The 12,500-nt window shown below is 48.6% G+C and overlaps 6 protein-coding genes across 7 annotated transcripts in view; 4 read left to right on the plus strand and 2 right to left on the minus strand.

The window, feature by feature from the left end:
- The window catches only part of LOC126574172 (mediator of RNA polymerase II transcription subunit 10), a 12,233-nt gene extending 11,660 nt beyond the window's left edge, over positions 1-573 (plus strand). Inside the window, exon 2 of the mRNA XM_050234207.1 lies at positions 1-573. This exon is cut by the window's left edge and continues 31 nt beyond it. Coding sequence (XP_050090164.1) covers positions 1-366 — 366 coding nt within the window. The 3' untranslated portion in view covers positions 367-573.
- A 17-nt stretch (positions 574-590) lies between these two features.
- LOC126574164 (solute carrier family 12 member 8) lies at positions 591-4,346 on the minus strand. Its single transcript, XM_050234195.1, has 5 exons — positions 4,126-4,346; positions 2,560-4,042; positions 2,178-2,468; positions 1,931-2,109; positions 591-1,860 (listed from the first exon to the last, which is right to left on the minus strand). Exons 1-5 carry the CDS (start codon positions 4,152-4,154, stop codon positions 1,701-1,703), a joined length of 2,142 nt encoding a protein of 713 aa, XP_050090152.1. The 5' UTR covers positions 4,155-4,346; the 3' UTR covers positions 591-1,700.
- Positions 4,347-4,441: 95 nt separating this feature from the next.
- Positions 4,442-6,429, plus strand: LOC126574166 (selenocysteine-specific elongation factor). Of its 2 annotated transcripts, none has more exons than XM_050234198.1 (2): positions 4,442-4,485; positions 4,562-6,429. In XM_050234198.1, the coding sequence occupies exon 2, from the start codon at positions 4,693-4,695 to the stop codon at positions 6,268-6,270; it is 1,578 nt and encodes a 525-aa protein (XP_050090155.1). In that variant the 5' UTR covers positions 4,442-4,485; positions 4,562-4,692; the 3' UTR covers positions 6,271-6,429. The 2 variants fall into 2 exon arrangements, with proteins under 2 accessions (XP_050090155.1, XP_050090156.1); XM_050234199.1 differs by having other exon boundaries at positions 4,451-4,481.
- LOC126574167 (syntaxin-6) lies at positions 6,326-11,578 on the minus strand. Its single transcript, XM_050234200.1, has 6 exons — positions 11,560-11,578; positions 10,896-11,356; positions 8,582-8,751; positions 7,808-8,471; positions 7,641-7,735; positions 6,326-7,551 (listed from the first exon to the last, which is right to left on the minus strand). The coding sequence occupies exons 2-6, from the start codon at positions 10,925-10,927 to the stop codon at positions 7,475-7,477; spliced, it is 1,038 nt and encodes a 345-aa protein (XP_050090157.1). The 5' UTR covers positions 10,928-11,356; positions 11,560-11,578; the 3' UTR covers positions 6,326-7,474.
- On the plus strand, positions 9,029-9,551 carry LOC126574176 (venom peptide CtAPI-like). The gene is made up of 2 exons (XM_050234210.1): positions 9,029-9,171; positions 9,254-9,551. Exons 1-2 carry the CDS (start codon positions 9,108-9,110, stop codon positions 9,478-9,480), a joined length of 291 nt encoding a protein of 96 aa, XP_050090167.1. The 5' UTR covers positions 9,029-9,107; the 3' UTR covers positions 9,481-9,551.
- On the plus strand, positions 9,911-10,515 carry LOC126574177 (chymotrypsin inhibitor-like). Its single transcript, XM_050234212.1, has 2 exons — positions 9,911-10,120; positions 10,185-10,515. Exons 1-2 carry the CDS (start codon positions 10,066-10,068, stop codon positions 10,400-10,402), a joined length of 273 nt encoding a protein of 90 aa, XP_050090169.1. The 5' UTR covers positions 9,911-10,065; the 3' UTR covers positions 10,403-10,515.
- Positions 11,579-12,500: the final 922 nt, after the last annotated feature.

Here is a 12,500-nt window from a genome sequence, read left to right on the forward strand (position 1 = left end):
ACCCAACTCGAGCTGTTTATCGAGAACGTGCGGCAGATACGCATCATCGTTAGCGATTTTCAGCCGCAGGGCCAGAACGTGCTGAACCAGAAAATCCAATCGCTCGTGACGATGCTGCAGCAGATCGACAAGCTCAAGACGCAGATCGACGTGAACGTCCCGTTGGAAGTTTTCGACTACATCGACCAGGGCCGCAACCCGCAGCTCTACACCAAGGACTGCATCGACAAGGCGCTGACGAAGAACGAGGAAGTGAAGGGCAAAATCGACTCGTACCGCAAGTTCAAGAGCAATCTGATGAAGGAGCTCAGCGAAACGTTCCCGATCGAGATCAGCAAGTACAAGGCGATCCGTGGGGACGAGTAACCGGTCTGGAGATGAATGATGCTGCATCTCAGGACGGCTCCGGTGTGGCCGCTTCGTGGGACGTAACGTTTTTCTTTAGGATATAAGCGGAAATATTAGGGCGGGAAGAAGGAAGGGATTGAATAGTGCCGGAGATCGTCGCACCCCGGAGGGAAGGGAATACAAAGACAAATCTTTTAATAAATCTGTAAATCATCCCGATCTTGAGCGCTTGGCGTACCGTATGTTATTACAATGATTTTACTTTATTTTACACAGCATTTGTAGTTAGTACACCCCCGGAGCACTGCATTATCGTCGTAACAGTAAAAAAAACGAACGGAATCACTTTACTTCTTGTACCCCCACTTATTGTTCCATCAGAAACACACCTCGTTGGAAAATTTCTTTCTCTTTAAGCGAGAGGTGGTTTTGAGGGAGTTGGGTTCAATGATGCACGTACGTAAAGCAAAACCTATAGCCACTGGAGACGAATGGTAGCGGGTCCTTGCTGGGCAGTTAAGGAAACTTAGTATAACAAGCTGCTAGTTTATGCTGCAACGCAGTAATAATCTCAACGTTCAGCACGGTAAGTATCACTTGGTACGTGTTTAGTTTGTTAAGAAGGTCTACTAAAAAAAAAAAGTTGAAAGTGTTAAGCGCATTTAAACACTAAACAAGTTTCGATGGAATATAAAGGTAATCGTGTTTGCGAACTGCTAGCGTTCCATACCTTGAGTACAAAAGAAGCGCCTAACGTAACGCACCAGGGTTTGCGCATATTTACACCCATTTCTTCTTTACTTTTCCTATCCTAATAGTTATTATGCGTGATTCTGATTTTGATAAAGTTTTTGCTTTTTCCTCCTCTCATGCTCCTCGACCCTCGAACCACTTCGATAAAGACTAACGACCGCTGGTTACTACGTTTTCGTCTATCATTAAATTCTTGCGATCATTTGATGTGTGCTGCTCGCGCGATATTGCTTGGTTCACATGGTGGTTGGTGGCGGTTAGTGGCCGTTCGGTGAACCGGGCGAACGAAAATAGTAAAAAAAGGAATCATTATGCAGCTTCCACGAGCATTCTTACCTATCTAAACCGTTTTGAATACTTTCGTAAAGAGGAAAAGCATTGCTGATATAGCTTTGGAATTCCGACGATTCGATCATCCTTCCCCTCTCCCTCTCCCTCTCCAAACGCTGACTGACTTCTTCTCGTCTTTGTTCCTCCGCTTTGCTACTTCTAGTAGTCAGACTTTCACTTTGGCGCACGTTTGTTCCTGGCGGCGGGTTACGGGCGTTGAACATCTATCTTCCGGTGGGGGAGGGCAGAACTAGTGGCAGCTTGGTTCTTCACACCTCGTCCACATACCGTCCCTGCACGACCGCCGTCTGATGGTAGCGTCGCCTGGATGCAAAGTCTTCGTTCTCTTCGTTCAGCTGCGCCGAAGCGAGGTTCACATTCGGGCAGGACTGGGTAACTACGACCTGCTCGTAGTCGTTCACTCGTTTTCTAAACAGATGGTACATGGATTAATAGGCGAGATTGGGCGTAACGGTAACGGCGTTCATTGGCAACCTACCCAAAACACCGGAAAACTACATTTTTCAGCCACACGAAGAAGCGGAACTCGTGCGCCAGGCCAGGCTTTACCGCAGGATTCGCTGTGCCGACGTACAACCACACGACAAACACCGTACCGATGCAGAACAGCGCGTACACCCAATTCACCAGCAGCATGACCAGAATTTTAATACAAGCCTGTTGAACGGAGATGCAATTAGCGCTGCGCTTTCCGAGTAGCACCTGGCCCTGGTCTTGACACTTACACCAACCAGCGAGGCCCACCGATTGCAGAATCCCGAGTACCAGTTTTTCGTCTTCGAGTGGATCGGTGGACGAATCGGTGCAATCGGTTCGTCATCCGCTTCATTCAACGACCCCGTACCGTTAGCGGTGGAACCATCGCGAAAAATTACTTCCGAATCGCCGCTGGTTATTGAACTGCTGTGGGGAATTCCGTTGCCGATTCCGGCAGTGGTAGCGCCACCAGATGAGGTTGTAGGTCGTGGGCGAGCGTCACGCTCGGAAGGCACATGTTGCGGTGAGTTGGTAGGGGTCTGCCAGGAAAAATGCCAAGAAAAATGCAATAAAAAATGTAAGTAAAGAGCAGTGGATTCGTTGCCATTAGCAACGGTGCGTGAATCTTACCCCAAGGTTCTTATGCCGTGTACGCTCAGGAAACAGCTGATCAAGATCGTTATTCTCGTGGTAATCATTTCCCGTGGCCCCATAATTTCTGGTCTCGTACAGAGGGCTCTGGGCCTGTATCCGGAACCGTTCTTCACGATTACTTTGAATGTCGAAAGTTTGGGCGAGGGCAAAGTACGAATAGTCGATGCAGGCGTACGTCAGCAGGAACGGCATCGTGACAATCGGAGCAAGCGTGTTGATATCTCCGATGATGATGAACGTGGTCGTAACGCCGGCCACAACGGCCATCGCGTACAGTGGCACCTTGTTCGGACCGCGTCCCTTGCCGAGTTTACCGATGCCTGGTATGACGTTCTCGTTGGCAATACTCTGCAGCACACGTGGCGTTCCGTACATGGCCCCGAGACACGACGACATGCTCGACACGTAGATGCCGGCCAGTAGCAGGAATTCAACGGCCGAAACCTTCACCGCTATCTGGTAATCGGTGAGCATATGAGTCCGCTGGCACGTCGCACCGAGGAACAGTATGAACACCATGTACAGGAAAGTGGAGGTGCTAAGGGCAGCCAGCGTACCGTTCGGAATGTCCGTCGATGGTGCCCGCAGATCACCGCTCATGTTGATACCGGACAGGATGCCCGTGATGGTGGGAAAGAACACACCAAACACCGTAAACCACGAAGTGCCTTCCGTGTAGGAGGACCACAGGTTGAGCGCCATATTGCCCGAACCCCAACCATCGAACCCGTGCTCCGGCGCTTCACCGATAAAGCTACCGACCATAAAGTCCAGTGCCGACATTAGGATCACGATGAGCAGGGCAAACTGGAGCTTCACGACCCACTTGACACCGGCCACGTTGATCACGCCCAGCAGCAGGACCGCGGCTATGGCAAACCCCCGGATCGCCCATTGGTTTCCTTCGAGCCCAACGAGCCCGGCAATCGATTCACCGAAACCCAGCACATTCAGGGCACAGCCGACGGCCTGGCCAAAGCAGTACAGCAGCCCGAGCGAACCACCGAACCGGGAACCGAGCGTGTGCGCGATAAGGAAATACACGCCACCGCTCTCCACCCGGCACCGCTCACAGATCCCGACCGCCGACAGTACCGATACGAGCGCAATTCCTACGGCGCAGAAGATGATCAGTATGGCGTGCATGATCCCGGCCTCGGCTACAATCCAGCCGGATCGCAGAAACACGATCACGCCGAAAATGTTGATCAGGCAGGAAGTGAACACACCATCCCAAGTGCCGAACAGCGCTGGCTGGGAAATAAAAAAGTTGCTCCGCCACCACGGCCTGTCGCCCTGAGTTTCGGCGAAGATTTCGTCGCGACCCGAAGCATGATGACCGCCGGCACCGTACTCGTACTCATTGCCGAGATCCACAAAACCGCCTCCGCCACCGCCACTGGACCGACTAGCGCGATTCCGCTCCGTGGGTGATGAATCATCGCCCCCGAGCCCATACCTGGAACGAAACGACGGGGAAAGTACGGTGAAAACGGTGCCCTCTTTCGCGGCAAACTGGGCCGCCGATGTCCCTGGACCCACCTGGACCAATCCACATTTGTCCGGGGCATTCCCGTGCCCGTGCTTAGTAGGCCACGTCACGGGTGGCGATGGATGATCAGGTCACCGCACGCACTACACAAAACACTACCTTTTTTGTACGCTGTTTTCGTCTTTACACGAACGCTTTTCTCTCTACTTTTTCTATGTTTTTCTGCTGTGTTGTGCTGCTGGAATTGAAGAAAACATTTCACGGAATTTTCCAGCCGACATTCGTGTCGTTAACAAGCGCTTCAATCATCGCTTGACAGCGACCACCTTATAAAGGGACAGTACGTATCTGGGTGTGTTAGTGAGACGAGCAACATGCACTTTTTGTGCAACCGCTACTCTGCAAAGTAAGTAAGTTTTTAAACACTTTTTTTCTCTCAACTGTCCACTTTTTTAATCAAGTGACCCACTACTCACGATTCCACAGATTTTCACTGACAGCAATACGGAGTCACGGAGACAAGCCGAGATGTAGCGCTTGAGAAACCGGCACGCTTTGTTTTGGATTAGTGTTCTTATCAACAACGTCCTATCGTCTCTCTGTGCTTACCGGGAAGGATGTACCTGAATCTGAACGTTGGTATCCTGGGGCACGTTGACTCGGGAAAGACAACACTAGCGCGAGCCCTCAGCGCCATCGCCAGCACCGCAGCGTTCGATAAAAATCCCCAATCACAGGAGCGTGGCATCACGCTGGATCTTGGGTTCAGTGCGGCCCAGTTTGAGCTACCGGATCACCTGCAAGGACTCGGTTACGAACGGCTGCAGTTTACATTCGTCGACTGTCCTGGCCATGCCAGCCTTATCCGGACCATCATAGGCGGAGCCCAGATCATCGATCTAATGCTGCTGGTCATCGATGCCGAAAAAGGCATCCAACCGCAAACGGCGGAATGCTTGATCATCGGCGAGCTGACCTGCCGAAAGATGATCGTGGTGTTGAACAAACTGGACTCGCTGGCCGATGCCGAGCGGCGTGGGAAACGTTTGGAGAAGCTAACCAAAGGCATACGAGAGACGCTCTCGAAGATGGCATTCGACGAAACGCCGATCGTTGCCATTTCCGCTTTATCGGGAGAAAACATTCCCACGCTTACGAAAACGATGCTACAACGTGCATTCCTACCAGCGAGAAACGTGGACCTACCGCTCATGTTCGCCGTGGATCATTGTTTCGCCATCAAAGGCCAGGGAACGGTTTGCACCGGTACGGTCTTGCAAGGAACGGTGAACGTTGGCGATAAGGTGGAGATACCCAAGTTGAAGCTCCAGCGCAAGGTACGCTCGATACAGATGTTCCGACAGAGTTACACCACCATCCGGCAAGGTGATCGAGCAGGCATTTGCATTACGCAGTTCGATCCGAAATCACTGGAACGTGGTATCGTGTGTGCGGCCGACTATGCGCATTATGTGTATGCCGCGATCGTGAAAATCACACCGCTTCGCTACTACAAACGACCCATTAGGAGTAAGGCAAAGTTTCACATCACCTGTGGCTACGAAACCGTTCTGGCCACGATTCTCCTCTTTACCGCGGACCGAAACGATCCGTTCACCTACGATCGCCAGTATGAGTTTCTGGAAGAGTTGACGGTCGAAACCATTGCCACTCGCACGGTGTTTGCATTGCTTGAGTTTGAAAAACCCATTCTTACCACTCCCGAAGCGCTCATCATTGGTTCGAAGCTGGACAGCGACATACAACACAACACGGACTGCCGGATAGCGTTCCATGGACACCTCGACGGGCTGACGATGCGGGAACCAAGCTATGCCGAAACCATTCTGCCCGGACTGCAGGTTTTCAAACAGAAATGTAAAACCGGTACGATCCAGCGGATCGTAAACGACCAGGAACTGATAGTGGCGGGACTGTTCAAAAAGACGGGCAGCAATCGCCAAGTGTTCATCGGTCTGACCGTAACTCTGAGCAGTGGTGATCGGGGTGTAATCGATGATACCTTCGGAGCCGGAGGAAAGGTGAAACTTCGCTTCCAACAGCCAATTGCCGCCGATGTTTTGGAACGACTTAACCCCAAGGCAACTGCCAAGCGTGAGGATTTGCAGGTTGAGCTGAAGTTTAAAAAGTTTCTCTTCGAACGCACTGGAAAGGAGAAAAAGATTATACAATGAGAAAGAGAATGTTTGTGATATTTCGCTTATTAAATGACAAAAAGGACGCACGGGACACGTAGAGAACGAATGCTTTACTTTATCAGTTTGTTTAAACATAGTTAGAGGGGGGAGGGGGAAAGGTTGTTTGTTAATAAACTCTACACGACGAAAATATTACTTGGAATTGCAAAAACATCATTACCAAAACCCGGAAGGTCCTTATTTTTTCAGTGTCGGTAGCGTTCCCCTTGCCGCCCACCGTGTTGTTACGCACGCAAGGAAGACATGTCCTCCTCTTCCCACTTCCCTACCGTGTTCCTATACCCTCCTCCTCAGCTCTGTATCGGTCAACCTATGTGCCCTCTTTCGATTCGGTGACAAAGTGGTTATTATCTTTTTCAAAAATAGACAAAATTTGGCTGCTCCAAAAAAGTGTAGATCTATATATATATATACTGTGTGATTTCAATAGAAGATAATAGATTTTCTTTTCCATGAAAAAATATATTGAGAGTTTTCCTGCTATTCCTGAATACGATCGTGCGAGCCGCCATCGCCATTCAGAGCTACTTTATTTGGTTTCAATAAACTTATGATACGCCCGCGGAATATAGACGGAACTAAACTCTAATCAGTGTACCCGAAGAAAATGACTAGTAACGATCGATTGTTCCTCCGTCCATTATCGGCATTATCGTACAGTTTATGGGAATAAACGAATACCATTGCCTCTTTGATTTGCCACTAAATTTTGTAATTGTAGCGAGGAAAAACCAACGTTAAACAAAACCCAGGAAATTAGGCCGCGCTCATCAGACACATAGCATAAATATTATGTACAATTGCAGTATGGTTAAAAGGAATAAACAAAATGAAACATAACCACCGATACAGCGTATACAGCGCCCGCCCCCTTTCGACTTCTCTCGCACTAACTGTTAGAACTACAGAGACTGATTACAGTTGGAAAAAAACGGATCGATCGGTAAACTGTATACTAAATCTTTTCTGCACTTAAAACCTATCCCAGGAATTACACATTTGATCGGATTTGGTTTTCCTTCCTTACTGCTGGAGCAGATCCACAAATTATACTATATTACCTTAGAACGACTGGTACTAGGAAATGAATGATCATTGCGTAATCTACGCTGTAACCCCCCCTGCTGCCACTTCTGCTTGCTGTGCCCATTATGCCCAATCTTACCCGATTCGATGGCGATTATAGAATTATGTAAATTATTATCACAACTACTAGTGCTATAGATAGTACCACAATGGCCATCCACTGTCGCCGATCTGAAATGTGGTAAATAAGAGCAGATAAGTAGCATTACACTACTTGCATTTCTGTTCAATGAGTCCTCCCTCTCTATCCCTTTTCTTACCATTAGTCATATGCAGCACCTTGGCTACCTTTTTCATGGTAGCATCCATTTTGGAATCCGTTTGCTCCAGCTCATTGCCGAACTCGTCGAGCATTCTGTAAAAAGCAAAAGCGAAGGGGGCAAGTTTTCATCTCATATCTCGTCCAATTCCGTGTAACAGTACTTACACCGCTTGTTCGTCGAGTTCTATTCCTATCTGGCGGGAAACGGTTTTAAGCGTGCCAATGGAATCGCTTATTACGTCCAGCTGCTCATCTTGTCCCACCAGGATGCGATGCTGCGTCGCGAGCGTATCCTCGACGAACCGACTCGAGCTCGCATCCAATACGGACGAAGATGAAGCGCCCGTGGGTACGTAATGGCTCGGGCTATCATCTAGGTTGTTCTCCAGTTTGGAGTACTTTGCGCCACTGTGTCTCGAGGCCATTGCTGCGCCGGCGGAACTGATCAGATGCTTTCCGGCGTCCGCCAAGTTCAGATTGTTGGGCTGGTTGATGTTGTTGTTATTCAGGTTGCAACTAAGCCCGTTGTTAATACCGGCGTGGGATCCAGCACCACCACTAACGCTCACGACGACACCGTTTGATATGATGCAATTGTTGGTACTATGGTTGTTGTTGTTGTTATTAATGTAATTTTTGTTGCGCGGTGACGATTCCACGGTATCGAGCAGCGGTTGACGGGCCGTTATGTCCTGATCACGGTTGCGGCTGATACTCATGCGATCTTTCATCGATTTCACCTCATCCCGGGTCGCATCGATAAAGTGGCGCCGACTAGAAAGCTCCCGGTTGTCGATCTTAAATTTGCCTGGATTTTTCTCCACAATACGTGCTAGACAGATAGAAAGATATCGGGGATTCTCGTTAAGGGTACAAAAACGGTACGACAAGTGGCGCGACTATTGTCCATTATGAAAGAAAATCATTTGAAAAGGATATTAATCGTGTCCTCGAGATCCTCCAGATCCCATTCGATGCTGCGGAGTGAATTTTTCAGTTCCGTTGTCGTCCAATCGGTCTCGGCAGTCGATCCACCCGAGTGTGCGTCATTCAGCTCTCGCCAACGGATGTACAGCCCACGTGTCTTGTTCAGTGCCTTGAATACTTCGCTAAAGAAAACATACGGAAAAAAGGAAAAAAGTTTCGTTTCATTAGGCAAAACATTTCATTAAAAAACATTCGATCATTTTGTAATGTCCATAGACAAGCACACAAAAATAAGCTCAACTGCAGAGCCAACCTCGATTGAGTGTGCTACGTGTTTCATGAGAGCCCCATGAACCAGATAAATGTTATGAAATATGTTTGGACAGATTCCATGCTGCATGGCTTTAACCATGTATGGTTTCATCATAGCATCATCGGCAGTGCCTAAGTAGTCGCAGTATAAAGCGGGAATGCGTTCTAGCCGTGGCTTACAGAAGAAAATTATTCCTCTGCCTGTTACATTCGAACGATACGCAAGATGCAACGCTTCCTGCTAGTTGTTGTGCTTGGGGCGATTATGCTTTCGATCGCCTACAGCTATGGTAAGATATTATCGGCTGCAGCATGTGCTGCCTTTAAGGCATCGTGACTAAAAATCTCCATTTGCCCACCATTCCATTCCAGAGTGCACCGGAAAGAACGAGCAATACTACAACTGCAGCTCGCCATGCCGTAGGAATTGTACCAACATTGATCAGACGCCCAAATCATGCTCCGAGCCGTGCGTCTCGGGCTGTTTCTGTAAAACGGGATATCTGCGCCGAGATGATAACGAGTGTGTCAAGGTTTGGGAATGCCTTCATGTGGAACGAAAACGCACATGGGAGGCGCTGCCAGGGACAGAAGCATAGACTACTTCGCAGTTAACTATAACGATGGCGCGTGCTGTACCAATAAAATGTTCTTTAGTGTCGTTGCTTTTCCAATCCGGCGCGGCTTTGCTTTTCCAATCCGGCGTGTGTTTTGCGAATAAAAAACCCATTTCACGTGTTCCAAGCTGTTTAAACAATCTGTAGGGAAGGCTGAAGACGTGACGAATCTGTCTGCGGACGTTGCTATCACAGTTTTTTTTTCTTAGAACAGTAAACGTGGATTAATCAAAAAAGGCTATTAACTCTTTAGATGCCATGGCTCACCGATAAATCATCAATGACGCACGCAATTCCTCCATTCTTCTTATGCTATCACATGAGAAAATGACTCAAACCATCCCGGGGAAAATCCCCGATGAGCCACGTGCACTCGGGCTGTACGAGAAGTATCTAGATGGATGGACCGTGTTCTTGCGACCAACTGTACGGCCATCTGCTCAAACAAGGGACAGACGGAGGTACTGTACGCGGAGGATATAAGTTCACGGACCCCACGGACGTTGGATCTAGTGTTCTCCGTTTTGGTTTTCAGCGAAAGCAAAATCAGTCGTACGGGTTGTAACAATGCGCGCCTTCTTCGCACTTCTTGTCTTGGCGATCTTTGCCATCCTCGGATCGGGTAAGCAGCAAAGTTCACGAAGTGTTTGTAGTCGTAAAAGTAAAAGTTCTTCTTTTGTCAACAGCACAGGGTCAGGCAGCACAGGCCCAGGGCTCTGAGGCTTGCGGTAAGGAGGAGACGTTCCATAAATGTGGTTCCGGGTGCGAACGCACTTGTCTTAACCAGAAGAAATGGAACGAGCCTTGCGATAAAGAGTGCATTGATGGTTGCTTCTGCAATGAAGGATTCCTGCGCGATGCCAACGGTGATTGTATCCGATCCTGGCTGTGTCCCAAGGAATAAGCTAAGCACTCTGCTAAGCCGCGAATCGAATCTGGTTTTGTCGTCGCCTACCGATTGACGATTGGCACTACCAGCTTGCTATTCTGTTGACGGCGTAATAAAACCGAATCAAAACCGCAAAACTGTGCGCCTTTCCATACCATCTGGTTGCCACGATTTCACTGCCTAGAGAAGGAAAGAATGGTGCCGCTGCCACAATTCGTGCCAGTTGGAACGATTTGTAACAGAAAGCAATCGAGAAGGATTCCGCTTACTAGGGGGGGAAAAATGGATGATAATCTTCGCACTAGCTGTTACAGCATCAACGTCGAGTGAAGCTTTTGGTCGTCACTCTCTACCACTGGACGATCAATATAAGGTGTTTCGCGAAATGGCTTTATCCTTGGCGTGACAACGAACCGAAATTCACTGCTTGCGGCACCCCCCTCCCGCTACTCGGAGCCCGCGTAATCGGAGAAAAAGTGAAAGAGGACAGCGGTAGGTGTACACTTACTCCTTCACCACGAAAAATGGGTCTTCCATCATAGGTTGGTTTCAGATTGTACTCGAAGTGGGTGTTTTTTTTATCAAATGCATCAATCGAAGATGCTCCCGAGGTTGGCACCATCGACGAATCCTATGAAATCGCCCTCCTCTCCCGAACTCATCAATATCTCTGCTGCCCGTTGGCTGCTTGGACGCGGAAAAGTTACTTTTCTTTCCACACGCGCCCGTCCTCGGGGACCACTGTTGTTTCGTTCACCAGAAGAAGCTACTACGATGCGTAACTCCCTCCCTATCCGCATACAGATTATACGGGGTTACTATTTTTCGCCTAATTTTTGCAATAACTTCACTTTACGCCACCACCAGCAACACCACCAGCCATCGTTTGCATCACACGAGCGAGCGAAAAACTGTTTTCCACTCTCGCTTTCCCAACAGCAGCCGTCCTCGTGTATCCGTCGCTTCCTTCTGCGGCGGTGTGTGAGAGAATTTTCCTTACATCCTTGTTCATCCAGGAGTATACGAGTAAGAACACAGCCCAGCCGACGGATGCGAATTTTCCAACATCCGCCCGTTTCCCTACTCACTCACGGCTCTTGGCTCTCTTCCTTGGATGGAACGGACGCGAGAGCGATTTCCCGGTGTCCTCCCTTGTCACCACCCACACTTACCGCTCACGGCGATTCGGCGTGTTGTGCTCCGAAAATCCTCCACAAGGAAAATACAAGGGAAAAGCTTCCACGGTCGGTGGCCGGGTCGGTCTCCAAGCGCGAGTCGATGATTTTTTTCCGAAGAGAAAAATGAATGAAGTATTTGACAGTTCTCTGGTTTGTTTTGGTTTTCATCGGAGATGCCGAATTCGCTTGAAGATGCGGACTACGAAATCCGTAAAGATAGTTAAAGTTTTTTTCAGTTTTAAAGTGTTCTGATTATGCTAGATTATGTTTTAAGATGCCGTATAAGGCGTGCGCAGGGCCGTTTTGCCAAAATAACAGTAAACATGTCAAAATGGTACGGTTGTTAAGTTTCATCATTTTCCGCGCGATGTTAAGTTAACTCGACAATGGGCCACAATTTGCCGATGCAAATTGATGAAAAGATGCAAATTGCCGACCGTTAAAATCTACATGTTCGAAGCATTTTAAGACTGATTACTATTAGATAACATGTATGATATTATATACATTCAGTTGGGCTTTCAGATTAATCTGTTTGTTTTAAGCCGTTGACCGTGACGAAGATCTTGATGAACTAGTCGCTCTGACTAGGATGTCGCAGTATGACGGTCATGCAGGCCATGCTATTCTGATCTACTGCAGTATCACGGGTGGAGGAGTGAACCGGATCTGGGCAATCAGTTCGGATAACAGTAAGTGGGCGCAACTTGTCCTTAACGACTATAGCTATTTGCTTTGCAGATGAATTCGCTTTCTTCAACTTTGCGGCCGATCTCAGTGTGCTTGGTTGCCAGCAGAATTTTGTCCAGCGCTATCGGAGCGTGCCGACAATGGGCCAAATACGGCGTACGCTTCTGCTTCTTAACATTCCCGATCGTACTGTTCTCGTTGCCCTAGTTCCTCGGTGTGGCCATCTACGCAATCTATTGGCATTG

The sequence above is a fragment of the Anopheles aquasalis genome, chromosome 3 (genome assembly GCF_943734665.1).
Source record: "Anopheles aquasalis chromosome 3, idAnoAquaMG_Q_19, whole genome shotgun sequence".
In the NCBI taxonomy this organism is placed as follows: domain Eukaryota; kingdom Metazoa; phylum Arthropoda; class Insecta; order Diptera; family Culicidae; genus Anopheles; species Anopheles aquasalis.